The following is a 17,596-nucleotide window of genomic DNA, read 5'->3' as shown; positions in this document are numbered from 1 at the left end:
ACACGCCCACAAAATGACTTAAGATCTTAATGCGCATGAGTTAATCTCTATCCTGCAGGCTGATGGTTTTGTGTTAGACCACCATCTGGAATACCACAACTGAACATCATCTCTCCTTCGCCATGGGACTCTGTGAAAATGTTGGAGGCTTTTGCGCTGAAATAGTCAACTGTACAGTGACCTAAACCCAGAGCAGAGATAAACTGAACTACATGATGCAATTGATATAAAGAATGACTTTAATATCCTCACAGCTCGGCCTTACAGCTGTAAATCTGGGCATATCCGACACCCAAGAGGAGCAAATGAAAAAGCCCGTCGGTGGATCCCTGAAGACATGAGCAAACATGAGTTCATTACAAAAGGATTATGGGTAAACAGGAAGAAAAGGTCAAAGAGAAAATGATGTTCTTGATGGATTGTCCATATTATGTGTTGGATCTACATTTATTTAACTGGCAAATGCTTTTGTGTAAAGCATATCTGAACAACATATTACCGTGCATCATTTGCGATGTCCTGTGGGAAGTGCACCCACAAGTCATGAATTATCAAAAGATCTACATGATCTTAAAGTTCATTTCAAAGGGAAGAGAGATTTTATGGGGATCTTACAGATATCCGGCTGACAGCTACGAGATGCCATGCGTTTCTGAGTCAGCACTGAGCTTTTGTTTCTTCCAGATGTCATTGTGCTCTTCATCAGCGTGTGTGCTGTTCTGCAGCCGTGCACATTTTCCTGTCAGAAGTGAAGGAGAAAGAGCGAAAGAGCGCGGGTGGGGATGAGAAAGACTTCCATGTGAATATTTGTTCAGCGTGTTGCTGCTGTCAGGATCAGAGAGTTTGACAGAGCGCTTCCGATAGCTCCTTCAGGACAGCATCTCCGACTGACACCATACCGGATTCTTTGAGCTCGAGAAAGGCTGATATTAAGGTTAACCACCACAAAAAAATCAACATCATTTACTTGACCTTGTGCCTATCCAAACCGTCCCGACTGTGTGAAGGCACAAGCTGCTCTTTTCTATGGGATGGATATGCATGCTGTCCGTATCTGACCCCAAAAGCAGTCCTGAAGACCAACAGGGTTTTTCCTGTATAAAAAAAAGTGCCGTCAAATTTCGTGCCGCCTCAGAATAAAGATGGAGTTAGGGGTGTGTTTGTTGCGGTAAATAGCACATCAACAACGGCTGAGACAATTGGACACCCCACCTTTAAGACATGACTTATTCACAACAGCTACAGCACACCTACTTGCCTAACAGCAGTGAACATTTCATTTAAATAAATTATAGTAAATTAGTTATAAGTTATAATGTACATAAGTATTTTTCACAATAATTGCTGCAAAGCGAAGGATATCGATTTGTGTATATTTATTGTACACTGTACCCTGTAACTACATAGAAAAAGAGGATAAAAAAATCTGACTTCATTTTACAGCCGGCAGATGTTATACTTAACCTGTAACTACATAGAACAAGGGGGTAAAATGTTTCACTTCATTTTACGGCCTGCATATGTTATCCTTAAGCTGTAACTACATAGAACAAGGGGTAACAATCACCACTTTCCCTGTAACTACACAGAACAAGGAGGTAACAAGCACCACTTATCCTGTAACTACACAGAGCAAGGGGGTAACAAGCACTACTTATGCTGTATCTACACAGAGCAAGGGGGTAACAAGCACCACTTATCCTGTATCTACACAGAGCAAGGGGGTAACAAGCACCACTTATCCTGTATCTACACAGAGCAAGGGGGTAACAAGCACTACTTATGCTGTATCTACACAGAGCAAGGGGGTAACAAGCACTACTTATGCTGTATCTACACAGAGCAAGGGGGTAACAAGCACCACTTACTCTGTAACAACCCAAAACTTGACTATTTTCCCATTAATTACAGAGAAAAGTACTCCAATTTAAAAAAATATATATTATTCCAAAACAGCCAGGAGCATCTGAGTCATATTTGATGAACAGCTGTCCTTCAATGATCACATTGCAAAGACAATGCAATCATGCCGATATGCCTTATTCAACATTCGAAAGGTTAGACCCTACCTCACTGAGCATGCGGCACAACTCCTTGTCCAGGCCCTGGTAATCTCAAGGTTGGACTACTCCAATGCTCTCCTTGCTATCAAACCACTTCAGCCGGTTCAAAACACAGCAGCACGCCTCGTCTTCCAACAGCCCAAAAGGGCTCATGTGACACCCCTTTTCATCTCTCTCCACTGGCTACTGGTTGAAGCCCAGATCAGATTCAAGTCACTGATGCTTGCCTACAGGACTATCACTGGATCTGCACCTGCATACTTCTACACTCCTACACTCAGATCAAGAACCCTGCGTTCAGCAAACGAGCGGCGTCTTGTAATGCCTTCTCATAAGGGCAGTAAATCGCTTTCCCGCTCATTCTCCTTCACAGTTCCTTCCTGGTCGGTCCTGATCTCTTCTGTGAATACTTGACAGACAAATAAAAAATAAAAAAGTACACTAACCCTTTTCTCTCAACAGGTAATGGTCTAGCTTTTGTTGAAACTAGTAACATTGTATTATTGCTCATATGACATATCGCTTATTGCTCCCTGAACTCTTTGTAAGTTGCTTTAGATAAAAGCGTCAGCTAAATGACTAAATGTAAATGTAAGATCAGTCTGCTTACGCAGTTCTTTGCGGGTCGTAATCTAAAGCGTTACCCAACATTGTTTGTTTTGCGTCCATCTTAACATTAACGTGGCATACATCAATGTGTAATGTTTTAAGATGTGCAGTTGGCTCGCTGAATCCGAGTTATACTGTAGCTACACAGCGAGTATGAAAGCACATTGCGATCAGAACGACACGTAAACAAATGGCTCCTTCAAACCAATTAGTTTGGACTGTTGAAACTTTTCAGTCCCTAGCAAATATAAAAGATCAGTGAATCATTCAAAGCTAAGTGAACCACAAGTGTACGCAGGATGTGAACGAGCTTTGCTCATTTAGTAAGACTAGTAAATTAAGTTGGCTATTATGCGCTGAAAAGTTAGTTTAAAAAGATAATAGTTTAAAGATAGTTTAAAATGTTTTATATAACTTAATAAGCTTTCCTGTAGCTCAGTGGTAAGAGTGGGGCGCTAACAACGCCAAGGTTGTGGGTTCGATCTCAGGGGATTGTACATACTTAGAAACAAATGTATAGGATAACGCAATGTAAGTCGCTTTTAAGTATCTGCCAAAATGCATAAATGTAATAATTGTCATTTTCTTCAAATTTGTATGTTTTAAAACGTTTGGTTAGGCCACTTAAAGGGACGGGAGGCCTTCATATGCATGTGTGTACAAGATAAGGATGGTACCACCTCCGCCTCATTTTGAGCCAGGAAAAACCCTGGACCATAAGACAGCTGTCTCAGGAAAAGATTGTTTTTACTCGTATGTATTTTGTGGAGATAGACAGCCCACAGATCACTTTCTGCTTTTGCTGTATTTAAAGAGCAATGTTATTATTCTGCTCCTTTTGTGTTCACAGTCATTGAGGATGAGAAAATGATCGACATGCAAGTTAATGATGGCATCCTTTTCATGTTTACTTGAACTTTCCCTTTAAACTACAAATGGTAGCTGCGCAAAACAAAGGAAAGAGATGGACTGAGAGGCATCACACAACGCGAGCACACGACTGATAAATGAAGAATCACACAAACTGAAAGAGAAATGTGGGTGGAAACACACACAGGGGAGCTGAGACGTGGGCAAAGAAAGTGTCTCCATCAATACCACACTTAGAAAATGTCACTGCTTTAGAGAATAAAATATCAAAAGCGTGTGGCATTTATTTAGAAAAGAAAAGACCGAACAACCACACTCTTCAGGATAAATGTGTCTTTATAACACGGTGGTTGTCAGATATTAGTGGGACACGTCAGTCTCACTCTTTTAGGACACCTGTGTGAGAGGAACTGATGTCATACATACACTAAAAATCCCCATGACGGTCGTTGCTTCAAAAGGTTTATTGCGGAAATGGTTAGATTAAGTCCTTCTATAAAAAGCTAAATCAATTGCTTGCAAGGACAACTTGTGTTGATATTTTAAATGTTCAAAGTTGTCTTTCTCTGCATTCAAACGTTACCTTATTCTTACATACTGTGCCTTTAAAGAATCCAAATACTATGTCCAATTTATATTTTTTTGTTGTGACCACATTTGCATACCACTATTTAACAAACTACGTACAGTATATGGTGCGTGTAGGATGTAGACAGCTAGTCGTAGATCCCTGCTGAAAAAGCCAGAAGTTCTACAGAATTGAATGGTTATAATGGGAATTGTATGGGTTTTAATGGAAGCTATAATGATCTCTGTGGGACTCCACTGGTAATGGGTTGTTTCTGTTGCTGGGATGTCATCTTCCAGATAGGAACCAACAGAAATCCTACTGGAATAAGGAATTTTGTAAAAGTTTTAATAATTAACAGCTGGTGTTCATAATGCTATTTTTAGAGAGTTGGGCTTCAGTAAGACTTGTTTCTTTTTTTATAATTCTCTGTATGACTTGCTGTATCTGAGGAGGATAGTTTCACTCATTTCCTGTCTGAATTCATATTACTCCTCTGAACTTTGTCTTTGGGAATCTGTGGCGTTCTCTGTCATGAAACAGCCTTTTAGTTTTTCAAACATATCTTATAAATACAGTTTGTCATTGAAATGTATGATCACAGGTTTCGTGGGAATGCAATTGCTGTCACATATTTATATATGACATAATGATCGACCCCATCATTCTAGTTGACGGTAAGCGCTGTATATGGACACCAATGACACCTGACAAACAAACACATACAGTCGTATGAGATCTGTGCTCACTGTATGTAACCCTACATCATGAAATAATCGATATCATTCCTTTGTGCTGTGAGATATGCTGGTAGATATGAAACAGGAATGTTTCTGATGTGTTCCATCACTCTCTATCTCATGATGCTCAGACTCCTTCAATGTGTTTCTCTAGATCAATTGACAGAGCTTTGCCTTAGCAGTTTGTTTCCCAGCGGAAACGCATAATAAAATACAAATAATGTTTGTACATGAATACACAACTGTGTATGTCACTTCAGATGTCTGCCAAATGCATAGATGTTAATGTGCTCGATTTGTGCTGTCACAATCTATTACCCCATGTTGTCTGAATCTCTCCAAACTGGCAGCACTAGTTTTAGCTCATTTTTTAATCTTTTTAAACTTTAAAAATAAGTTGTTCCAGCTTGTTTTTTATCGTAGAGAAATGTGAGGATGATGATACGTGTATTTTGATGATGTGTAACAGTCCCTGGTCACAATACATTTGAATCATATGGAACACTGTGAAAACTTCTCTTTCTCTTTTTTACAGATTTGACTCACAGACTCATTTCAGCTCTTCAGTTGCAATGACATGAAGACAAGTAAATAGTGTCAAATGTGTTTTGTCACATGAACCGTCCTGTTAAATGTTTCTAAGTGCTGGACTGTGAAAGACTGCAGCGCTTCTGAGCATCTATCTGTTCTCATTTCCTCCATCTTATCTTCACTCTCCCTCCTCGTGCCCCCCTCTGAGGGATAAAAGATCAATCCGACAGTCCTCTCATTTATCTGTGACACTGACCCACAATGCTTCATGAAAGGTCACGGGGGTGGGAGTAATAAACTCGTCCTCTGCGGGCTTAGACGATTCGCTCCCTCATTTTCACCCTTTGTTCTACTGTCCCAGAAACTGTATGAGAGACGAGGCCGGTGGAGCTCTTGACACACGTGTGTAAAGACTCTCTGAAGGTCACGGATAGACACCGGGACGTATTGTGGATCTCTCTCTCACACAAGCTCACTGATGCAACCGTTACAGGAATGATCCAGGTTGTCAAATAGCCCACGCCGTGATTTACTCATGCCTCCGTCTGTTACCAAACATACAGTAGAGGTGTGAATAGAGTTCAATCAGACTCAAACATCTTTGGATGAAAGTGTCTTTAACATTCAGACAATGGCCACATACACAAGCTTTTATGCTTGTTGTTTTGGTCTTAGCACTTTAAGAGTTAATAAAGTATTATATGCGATCTATGAGATTTTTCTGTCCAATTAAATGTAAATCATGTGGCTTTTTAGGTTTTTTTTTGTTGAGTTTTTCTTTGTTTGCTGTTTTTAATATTTGGCAACACTGCATCTTCACCAGGGTTCGAATTACAAAGTGGCTTTCGGGGAGCCCTATTTTCCGATCCTCCCTGACCGACTTTTGGTGTATGTTCGGGCATTTAAAACAATAGGTTTACAGTAAACCTATTGTTTACTTAGTAAACCGTTTACTTCAAAACGCAAGCGTCAGTCAGTTTTAGGGCAAACCGCTCTGTCCACGGTTCTGAATCAACCACGCTCAGGCCCACATCATGCAAATCATGATAAAAACAGAATAACTCACATAACAATTATAAAAAAAAATACATCAATATTAAATATTAAACTCCATTGCTTTTTTGTCCAGTTGAAAGGTGTTGCATGATCGCCTGGTCCCCTGCAGATCGCAGCGGTGGTTTCTGGCGCCAACGTTTTTAATATCATCATTTATTTCAGGAACCTTAATGTACAGAAAATCAAAATCTATATGCGACACAAAAAATGGACAGTATTTTAGAGCTCCCCCTAAATGTCTCAAAGTAGGCTTTCAGGGGAGCCAAGGTCCTTTTCAGGGGAGCCGAGCCGAGCTCCCCCGTAATTCGAACCCTGATCTTCACCACAAGGAGCAGCAAGCTCTGTGTATGTCCAAATGTGTGAAAGTCTTCTTTCCTGTTATTTTCTTGCACCTCACGAAGAGATGAAGACATATCACTGACGCACATTTAAATACGTTATTAACAACTAGTTGTTGAGTTCGGTTCCATACACACTGTGTGGAATTTAGATATATGCGGTTGCCACTACCTGCATTTTTAATTGGGTAGTAGAATGCGTAAATTAGTGAAGTGAACAGAACGGAATTAAGCATTAAAGATGAAGTGACAGCCGAATTAATCTGCAGTGTGCACTTAGCCAATGTTTTGTTGAGTCATGTAATGTTACAGCAAAATTACAGAAAACATGCCACACTGTAACAAACCAAATTTTGTCTTTTTTATTAGTCTACTTGAGCAATGTTTTCAAACATTGAAAAATGTAAACTTGAGATCTTGTTGTCCCAAAGTTTATCAACCTAATACAGGAAATGAATTAGATAACAATAATGTTATTGGAACGTGAAAGGGCAAACGTTTGCATAAAATATTATGATTTGAGATTTGAACATTCGAAGGAACATCACTGTCGGTCTGTGCAATGTTAAATGCTCTGGTGAATCACAATTAAAAACATCTTAGCACACACACAGGGGAATGAAACTGGCATTGATGCTGAACACACAAGGGCTGCTGTGAGCTTTGAAGAGAAGGGCTTTACTGTCTCTCACACACACAGATAATCTATCACAGGTCTCATATAAGCATCAATGTCCTGATGAAAAGCATCCTTCGAATGACCTCTCACAACACACACATTCATCTCCCTCACTCCTGTGGCTTCTGATAATGAGTGTCATTTTTTCCTCTGTGGCATTTGGCTTTTCTGCATTCAGATCATCTCGCTCAGCTCTGCACGAGTCCTGTGATGTCACCGAGCTGGAATACACTGGTGCCATCTCATAACTACAAATGGATCGTGTGTGTGTGTGTGTGTGTGTGTGTAAGGAGATGAAGCCAGTGAGACGTAAACCTCACGATAAACCCGTCGAGAACGCATCCAAGGCATATCCCACAAAAAAACTTGAAGATTTTTTATTTACTGTACAGACTTTAGCAATAACATTTTGATTCTTGAGAATTTAATTTCTGTAGTGAGATTTCGTGAGGAGTGCCATCAAAATATCCCGATGAAAAAATAAAGTCTCTTCTTACTAAAACATTTGAATTCATTTGTTTTGCAGACACTTTCATTGACAGCTAATAACAACACAACTCTCCATCTTATATTTTTTTAAGATTTATTTTGGGGCATTTTTGCCTTTGTTTTGGACATCTGTGTTGTAGAGAGGGCGGGATTGGGAACCAGGATTCGAACTCGGGTTGCCCGGAGCGCAACAGCTCTATATGTCGAAGCATGTTACTGCAAGGCTATCGGCTCCGACAACTCTCCATCTTTTAATGCAAAATATTTTGTGTTAAACACGCTTTCATTCTGGAGTGAAATATGACAGGGAAATATTGATATTGATAGCACACACATCCTTCCCATCCAAACAAACCCCCAAACAGCTAAAACCTCAGTCAGACACCATACAGAAATATCCTGAGGAGTTTTACTGATAACAACTATTGGGTTCTTAAAGGGGTAGTTCAACCAAAAATGAAAATTCTGTCACGAATGACTCATTCTCTAGTTGTTCCAAACCTGTATAAATGTCATGGTTTTTGGACCCATTTGACTACCATAGATCGAGAAATGACAATGGTTGTCAAAAGTGCCCTCAAACTGTTTGCTGTCCAACAGAACAAAAACAAAAAAAAGTAATGTTTCCTACTATGGTAGTAAATGGGGTCCGAGAACTGTTCAGTTATAAGCATCTCTGTGTTCATCGAACACAGTAACTTATACAGATTTGGAACAACTTGAGGTTGAGTAAATCACACAAGGATTTCACACGAGAGTTCCTCGTGTCTCATTCCTCTAGGATTCTGTGGTAAATGGCTCAGCCTTGAAGCTCTTCCTCCTGTCAAACAAGAATGACACTTTAAAGTATTCACAATTCTCAAGCCAGTTAAAATTCAAATATTCAAGACAAACCTCTGCTCTCTTCATTTCATACACACACACGTCATTGCCTTTCTGACACGCTCACACAACTGTTACTTTTTACACCTAGAGCCACAATCTGTGTAAACGTCATCTTCAAAAAAAGACGGGTGTTGAGATGAAAGCATCTGCTCTGACAGACGAGAGCCTCGCTCATCAGCCCTCGGGATTCAGTCTTATTGTTTGACTCAGTTTGTTCAATGATCTCTGTGTGTTCATCTCACAGGTCAACACTTGAGATTTCAGTTGCTTGCTGTAGGATCTTCGGTCCGTCAAGAATAACTATGATTCCTTAATCGATGCGCCTCCCACTCGGAAAAGTCAGAAAGTGCCGCTGGTATTTATGACATCGTGTTTGATAAACACCATCCATCCAACATGAAAGTGGTGTGAATATCCAGCGTGTTTAAGAAGCCATGGAAAAAATCGATGTAAAAGCATGCACTTAAACTGGAGCTTTTTAGAAAGTAACATCAAGAAACTTTCTACTACTGACCAGCTTTCAATCCAGAGATGCATAAACTGTCAAATTCTTCCACTTTAAAACTTTCAAGCCTTGTTTGATCACATGAACATCACAGAATCAGTAAAGTGTGTGATAAAATCGTCTCTAATCCCTTCAAGACAGATTATTAATTAAACAGGCAGGACTCGTGTGACAGCTTTGGGTTAAGAGTTGAAAAATGAGCAGATCGGTGTCAAAGTAGGTTAAGCTGGATCCTCTACATCTGTCTCTCCCTCTCTGCCTGTTGAATAGAAGCGAGACAGCTTGAGAACAACAGCGCAAAACTCAATTCTCCTTGATGCTAACTCTAATCTGTGCCCTCAATTCATCTGCAACAGAACGGGCTTTCATTGTCCCCGGATCCAGCGCTAACAATGGAGATTTGTTTGGTGCGATTAGGACGCCACGTGGATCTGTCTCCATACCAAAATGACTGGCAGACTTAATTAAGACCTGGTTTTGTCTTTTTCCTTGCTCGGCATGACCGAGAGAGCGACAGACAACAAAGAAAGAAAGAGCGAGGGAATGTAGATTTCATTTCCAAAACACGACCCACTTTCCGGCTCGGTGTGTAATAATGGGTTGTCTGGGGAATGAAGACAATAAACCAGTGTGGGATGTGGGAGGGAACGGAGACGGCTTATTTCGGTTGGGACGACTAAGGACATATCAGGAGCCAAAGGGTCCATTCTTGGTTCTTCCCCATCAGCATCCAGGCCTGCCAAAACCTCCGGGATGCTGCCGTCACTGCACGAAACATTTGTTTTCTTTCACGTCAGTGTTCTGCGGTGTAAAAATAGTGCTGGAAAGCATCGGAAGTGGGAGGCTTGATGAGCGAGATGATCTCTCCCTTCTTTTTCAAATATTTTCTCTGCCTCCGTTCTTTGAAGGCGTCTCCCCTAGCACCCATTCCTCCTACTCCTTTTGCGCTACCTTTTCTCTCCGTAACACAGAAATTGTGGTTGCATTAAACCAAGGTGCGTTCCAAAGCACTCAGGTTCAATAATGGCGCGAGGCTGACAGAGCGCTGCCAGTCAGAACATCAGACGCTCACACGGACGTCAATCAATCCACACTTCTCTCTAAATAACACAATCCCTTTGGGTTCACCTCCACTGCCAACATTACTCAACGGAGGCTGACTGGAGTACAGGTAAGTATCTCAACAAAGGTCAATCATTCCTCTAGGATAACCACCCAAAAAAACATAAACATAACACAATGACACTTTGAGAGAACAATAGCAATTCGGTTCAATCGACTATATAAAATGCTCTTTTGATGTTTATGTCATTCGTAAGTTTGATTGAGGTCACATTATTATTGACATTGTTTTGTCTCCAGTCACAACAACATCTGTGATGCACTGACTCAATTCTCAACAATAGCCCAGACATGAGGAGGAGGGGCGAGAGGTCACAGGGTCGTAACGGGAGGGCTGGAGTCTGTGATCTTCTCATTGTCTTCGTGCTTTCTGTAACGGTCCAGCATCCAATGAACGCTTAATCCTGTGGATGAACAGGTTATGGTCGGTCTCTTATGGAGCACACTGCCACAGACCACCACAGACACTCAGCAGCCCATCAAGCGCAAAGTACTACACATCATTCACCCATGTCACGCGTCAGGTAGAATGCGTTTGAGATATAACCATGCAAACTTTGTAGCATAATATGCCAAGAAAGTCTGCTCATGTCCTCCACATGCCCTTGAACAAACCTCTGTTCAGTGGGTGACGATGTGGGTGAAGGGGTCACCGGTGGGGAAGGGCAGCAGCTGTTATCCCAGGTGTTACAGTATACTCCCACACCTGCTAAAGTCACCTTTCCCATTGACTCCATGCCAAGTGTTTGTTTGCTTATGTATTCATACTTTAACTGTACATAAAGTGTACTGTAAAAGTAAATAATGAGAGGAACAGTTTAGAATTACATAAAACTTTTATACGGTATTGAAGTTTATTGTTTGCACTTATTTTAACAGTGCTTACCAAAGCAAGGATAACTGACAACAGACGTGTAGGACGTGAGAAGGTGAGTTTCATGTGCAGGAAGGGTGACAGTGTCTCCTGCAGTTCAGGACTTTCATACTTTTCATGTTGCCACGGTAGCAGCTGGAGTTTAGCCAATCCGCCGGCGAGATGACAGCGCGAGTGTGTGTGTGTGTGTCAAAAGAGTTTTAGTTCAGCTCAGCATGTCTGTCACAAATGCAGCAAAACTGCAGTCACAAGCTGATTCGATGATTTTCTGAAGGAAATGTGTGCATAGCGTTCTGTGATGATGTCACTGGTGTTCAGGTCATCTTCATACAGCTGCTGGCTCTGACAGGTGTTTAGCATGCTCCTATGCTCTTGCTAGGGTGTTGTGGGTGGTTGCCAGGTCTGTTTAGGTGTAATAATTCTGATAGCACATGTACATCTGGGAGATGTTATTTTGCTCTTCTGCAATACGTCTCTGAGACGTAGATGTTTTCCAGATCTCCTAATCTTTGGCAGACATCTTACAGATGCAGCTGTTCTATCTGGGAAGTCCATTTAGCATGTAGCTAATATGTAGTAACCCTGGTGTCCTGGGTGGCTAGAGCACTGCTAGTTACGACAAAGGCCTGGTGCTGTGCAGTTTCTAAAGTGTTGTTGGTGGTTGCCAGGGCGTTGCTATGCGGTTGCATTATGAAGCATTTGGCATGTAGCCATGCAGTCGTTTAGGTGTTCTGGATTGTTTCCATGGTCTTGCTATGCAGTTGCTAAGGTGTTCTAGATCATTTTAGCATGTTGCTATGCAGCTAAATGTTAAGGTGGGTTGTTGCCTGGGTATTGCTATGCAGCTGCTTAGGTGTCAACTTAGCACACAGTTGCAAGGGGGTCCTAGGTGGCCATTGCTATTTGGTGCCGAGATGTTGTTAAGTGTTTTTCGGTCTGTTGCTATGCAGTTGCTAGGATGTTACAAGTGATTATTATAACACCTGGGAGGTTTTGGGTGCCCTGCTTTGTGGTTTCCAGTTGACAATCATTATTCCAAGCATATACTGTATAAACAGCCGTTAACCTTTTTTCATTGACAGCATCCTTCCTCCCCCTGACTCCTCCTTTATTCTTAAATAACTCTTTTCATCCAAAGAGGGTTAGGACAAAATTTGTTCATTTTGGAAAATGAATTTATGAAACTGTGCTAGTTTATTACCGTTCAAATCAAACTTGCCTTCAGTAATAACACAGAATGTATTAGAATGCCAGCACAGCAGTTTATGAAGTTCACATTAGCATCATCAGTGAATTATGTCACAGTTTATAACAGTTCTGTGTTAACTGTGTTGACTTGAGTCAGTCTTCTCAGTCCATCTGTTGGCGTTTGAACACTACAATTATCTGTACGCTAGTGAGAATAAAACCGGAAATATTAAAGTCTCCCGTTGCTAAAAGCATATTGCTCTGTTGACAGAATAGCGAGGAGGGATGCAGCGGAGGGCTGATGTGGGCAAAACACTGGGTGACAGGACCTGACGCCCCACTGGCAGAACACCATCTGTCCCGTAATGGCTTCTGGGAGCAGCAAGAGCAACAAGACAGTGACAGCACCTGGAGGAGAGAGCTGACAGCCCCTGCGTGCTATCCCATGATGCCTTGCGGGGTGAGCGCAGCATAGGGTTTCAGAGGTCCGAGATCTCTGAGGGCTGTCTGCTCAGATATAGGGACAGGAACATGAACAGTTACCTGCACGAGAGACGATGATCAGCAAGCTTTATGCGAGATTGCTAAGGAGGAACGTTGCGAAACACGTCAACGAGAAACAACCTCCACACACGAATGCAACACGCCAGATTTTCTCAACCACTCCTGGTGAGAAACTAAAATAGCAACCGCAGCGAATACAAATGACTTAAGTTGTGCATTGTTAACAAAGCAACTACAATTAACTACATAAAAGTCAGGTTAAAAGGGTTAGTTTACAGAAATAAAAATTCTGTCATCATGTGGTTGTAAACCTGTAAATGACACAACGCAGATATTTTGAGAAATGTCTCAGTGGTTTTGCGTTCATACAATGGATGTCAATGGGATTCAATGTCGTTTGGTTGTCAACATTCGCATCTTCATTTGTGTTCTGCAGAAGAACAAAACTTTGAAATGACATTTTTATGTTGCTCTTTTTTATACAATAAAAGCACACACCATTAGCCGTTAGTACAAAACAACATACAGGCACAGTATAAATCACTCGTGTGTTTGGTGTAACTGACGTCAGACCTGATACATGCTCACATACACCAAGAAGGTGGGAAGAGTCTTAGTAAATCACTTCTACATAGAAAGCTCACGTATGGTTTTATAAAACAGCACAGAAGTCAGATTGATTACATTGATGGTGCATTGTCCTTTTCAGAGCGTGACAGGCTTGTCTTTACACTTTCATTCTATGGAAAGAGGCAGTGTGACCATCCTGGAGATAAATGACTCCTTTTGTGTTCACGGAAGTCGTATGGGATTGAGATGACAAAGGGGTGAGAAAATGATGACAGTTTTAATTTCGGAGTGAACTAATCCGTTAAAATGGCAACCACATCAGCCGAAACAGACGACTCGAGCTGTTCGTCTTCACAAAGCATCTATAAGAGCAACACATTAAGACATGAAGCTGTGTGCTGATGAGATGAAAAACAGCCCAACTCTTTGATATCCTCAGAAGAAGATGGTAAATCCTCTTTCAGAGAATGAATCTCTCAGCACTTGCCCTTCTTCATCATGTAAACACCCACCCGTGCCCTTTTCTACTGACTCTGGTGGGCTGTCGTGGGTTGGAGGACACTGCTCGAACCCATTTCAATCTAATCTCTCAACTACCGCACCCTCTCTCTTTAATGCATTCTGGTGCTCTGTCACTCTTCCATTCAGTGTCATGCCAAAAAAAAACGTGATATGAAGGACGAACGGACAGCTTACTTTAGATGTCTTTTCACACAATTATATTTGGTCTAGAAAACGAAATACTAGCTGCTTTATCTTTAAATAAACAGAGCAATATTTCTCCTTTGCTATCTTAGTAAATGCATAATGTATGTTTGTCTATTGTTCATGTCAGAGACAGTGAGGAAGGCCAATACTGGAACAGTAGAACCTAAAGAGACATTAGGAAGTGAAAAACTGCCTGCAATCTCTATCACGGGTATAGATTACGGCACCGTATAATTGCAAAAAAATTCAGCGTAACCAATTGTAACAATAATATTCCTCTACAGTACATATATGTAGATAAATGGGAACAATATGCAAAGTTTGGGGCAAAAGACTGTGGAAATGTAGTAATGTACGCATAAATAAACTACTGTGGATATTAATTAAACACGGGGTTCTCGTTTTAATATTATAGCAAACATGAAACAGGGGGATATTATGTGTTCATCATTCTTTTGATTGATTTTAGAACTGTTGGTCACTATGAGTTATTTTGATGAGTTTTAATGTGTAAAATGTGCCAAATCAATGTCGATCTTTTAAGACTATATATCTAGAGTTCAAGAGAGCTTTGATTTGGATGTTTATATGGCATGCAGTTCCCTCATAAATATGTTTTACTCTTACCCCTTTATTCCCTAAACTTCACATATTGTTCCGCTTTATCTACTGTAGAGGAATATTATTGTTACAAGTAGTTACGCTGTTAATTCTGCGGCACATTGCGAGCTGTAATCTAAAGCGTTACCCTATAGTGTCTATAGTAGAAGCAACACGTTGTGTGTTCGACTGGTTAGTAGTTCACCCAACAATATTTATAAGAAAACATGAATTACATGTATTACTGACACATTTTAAGCTCTTTTTGTGACCACATCCATCAAGTCCCAAAACTGACAAAAAATGACTTAAATGTGTTTACTCAGAAAAACTGATACTGTAGACAACACATGTCATGTGATGTAATAGCCTGAACATAGACAGACAAGAAATATCATTTCTAAAGAAACACACAATTTACCAGCAAGACAGCTAAAGTAATGAAATATCCAGCACACTGAAATAAAAAGCTATCGTTTAACTTGTAATAGGGCTGCTTGTATACATTTATTTATTTGTTTGTTTTATAATTCTGGATCTTGATTGATACGGTCACTGAATTGTGGTTCTAAAAGAAGTTGATTGGGTTTGAAAGGATAAAGCTGTGTGAGTAAATGATGACAGGATTTTGGTTTTGGTCTGAACTATTCCGTAAAATGTGGCATTGCCTGTACAAGCCTTCTGTGCCCTTGAAGGCATTTTTGAAATGCCCACTCATTTTTTGTTCGGTTCACTGCAGGAGAGACACTTTCTTACCCTCAACTGCAACCACATACACACACACACACGCACACAAACGCATCCTCACGCGCACACACACCACATAGACATAGACACAGTACACACACAGTACACACACACACACACACACACAAACGCATCCTCACGCGTGTACACACACACCACATAGACATAGACATAGACACAGCACACACACACAAACGCATCCTCACGCGTGTACACACACACCACATAGACATAGACACAGCACACACACACACACACACACACAAACGCATCCTCACGCGTGTACACACACACCACATAGACATAGACACAGCACACACACACACACACACCACATAGACATTGACACAGCACACACACACACACACACACAAACGCATCCTCACGCGTGTACACACACACCACATAGACATAGACACAGCACACACACACACACACACCACATAGACATAGACACAGCACACACACACACACACACACACCACATAGACATAGACACAGCACACACATACGCACCCTCAATAGCGCGCGCGCGCACACACACCACATAGACACAACACACACAAACGCTCAGGTCTCATTACCTCCTACACACTCCACTGTCAAATGCTGTAATCTGACTGAGTTTTCGAAGATAACAACACAATACAACCAATAAACTCCTCAAAATCTCCACGACCACGAAACCACCTCACGAGCTCTGAGTGAATAAAAGAGCAGGTGAACACACAGAACAACACGTGTAAACAAAGGCTGATGTGATCATTATGTGTTTGTTACGAAATATTCGAATTCCCAAACCTCAGAAAGTGTGAATTTTCTGCTGCAATATTGTGTTTAACACAATTGATTGAATGAATGTGGAAGCTGACACGGGACTCGCAAACCACGACACAACACAACCATCTTCAGTCAAAAATAAAATTTCTAAACTCTTCACGTGTGTCTGATCAAATATTAAATAACTCCCACGGGCATTTTCTAATAGTAAATTAATAAAAAAACAGGACAAAGTAAATACTTCAATAATAGAGTAAACATCTCACAATTTTAAAACGTCGACGAAACTAAATAGACAAAATTGTTTCTTTGTGTTTCTGTCTCTATAAGCTCTTCATGTGACTTTTATAACGGAATCAAGCTCGTATTCTACATCCCTTCAGACTGTTCTTCAAATATTTGAGTAAATGTTGTTAAAAACACGCGCAACAACTCCCACAGACCGACAACGATCGTCTCGTGCAGCGGGTTTGAAGCGCGCGGTGTTCGTCAGTCCGGATAAAAGTTGCGTGAAGTTCGTCAGCGCACCGAGAGCGCGCGCGTGTAAGTCCTCGAGACTCTGTCCATGGTGCTGTGAAGGGAAACCGAATGTCGTACCTGTTGGCCCCTCCAGACCTTCAGCGCAGACCCTGGCGACGACAAACAGCAGCAGCGCAAACACGTGCATGTTTAGTCCGCAAGTAAACGCAGGTGAAATACTAGAGTAAATATCCTGCTGCCGGAGACTCGCAGCACAGACCTCAGATCTGCCAGCTGACGTCAAGACAAACTCTTATAGCCCCTCACAACTCTGATTTAACCCCTGCAGTTACAGAGTCCCGTGTCCAGAGGAAGAGCTGCAGCGCCTCCCCGTGGACGAACAACAGCGAGGCCGTCACACGTTCGACATAAAACTTCGTCAATATCCAGCTGTAAACACTCCTGCAGGACTCACTTGTTTACCGACCGGGTTTACTTGACATGCTAATGTTGCCAAATCAGTCAAATGGTGATTTAGGACCAAACTGTGTTCAGTCATTGGACTTCTTTATAAACCAGCGAGACCCAGGCCAGCAAACAGAGGTCATGAGGCAGCGATGTCGTCAATAAGTCAAACGTCTTACGTCACATGACTAAACCACAAAACAGCTCTGCGTTCCATTCTGAAGGCCACATCCAAATCCCGCTCAA

General features: G+C 41.3%; 1 protein-coding gene across 1 annotated transcript in view; it reads right to left on the bottom strand.

Annotated features, from left to right (window-relative positions):
• ptprua (protein tyrosine phosphatase receptor type Ua) overlaps positions 1 to 17,093 on the bottom strand; it is a gene marked incomplete at its 5' end in the record, with an annotated part of 184,481 nt that extends 167,388 nt beyond the window's left edge. Inside the window, one exon of the mRNA XM_079485390.1 lies at positions 17,024 to 17,093. Coding sequence (XP_079341516.1) covers positions 17,024 to 17,093 — 70 coding nt within the window. The remainder of the gene's footprint in view (positions 1 to 17,023) is intronic.
• Between the last annotated feature and the right edge of the window lie 503 nt (positions 17,094 to 17,596).

This window comes from Barbatula barbatula, assembly GCF_947034865.1.
Source record: "Barbatula barbatula genome assembly, chromosome: 21".
NCBI classification, from domain to species: Eukaryota; Metazoa; Chordata; class Actinopteri; order Cypriniformes; family Nemacheilidae; genus Barbatula; species Barbatula barbatula.
Note: the sequence above shows the minus strand (reverse complement) of the source record. Positions and strands in the feature narration are given on the sequence as shown.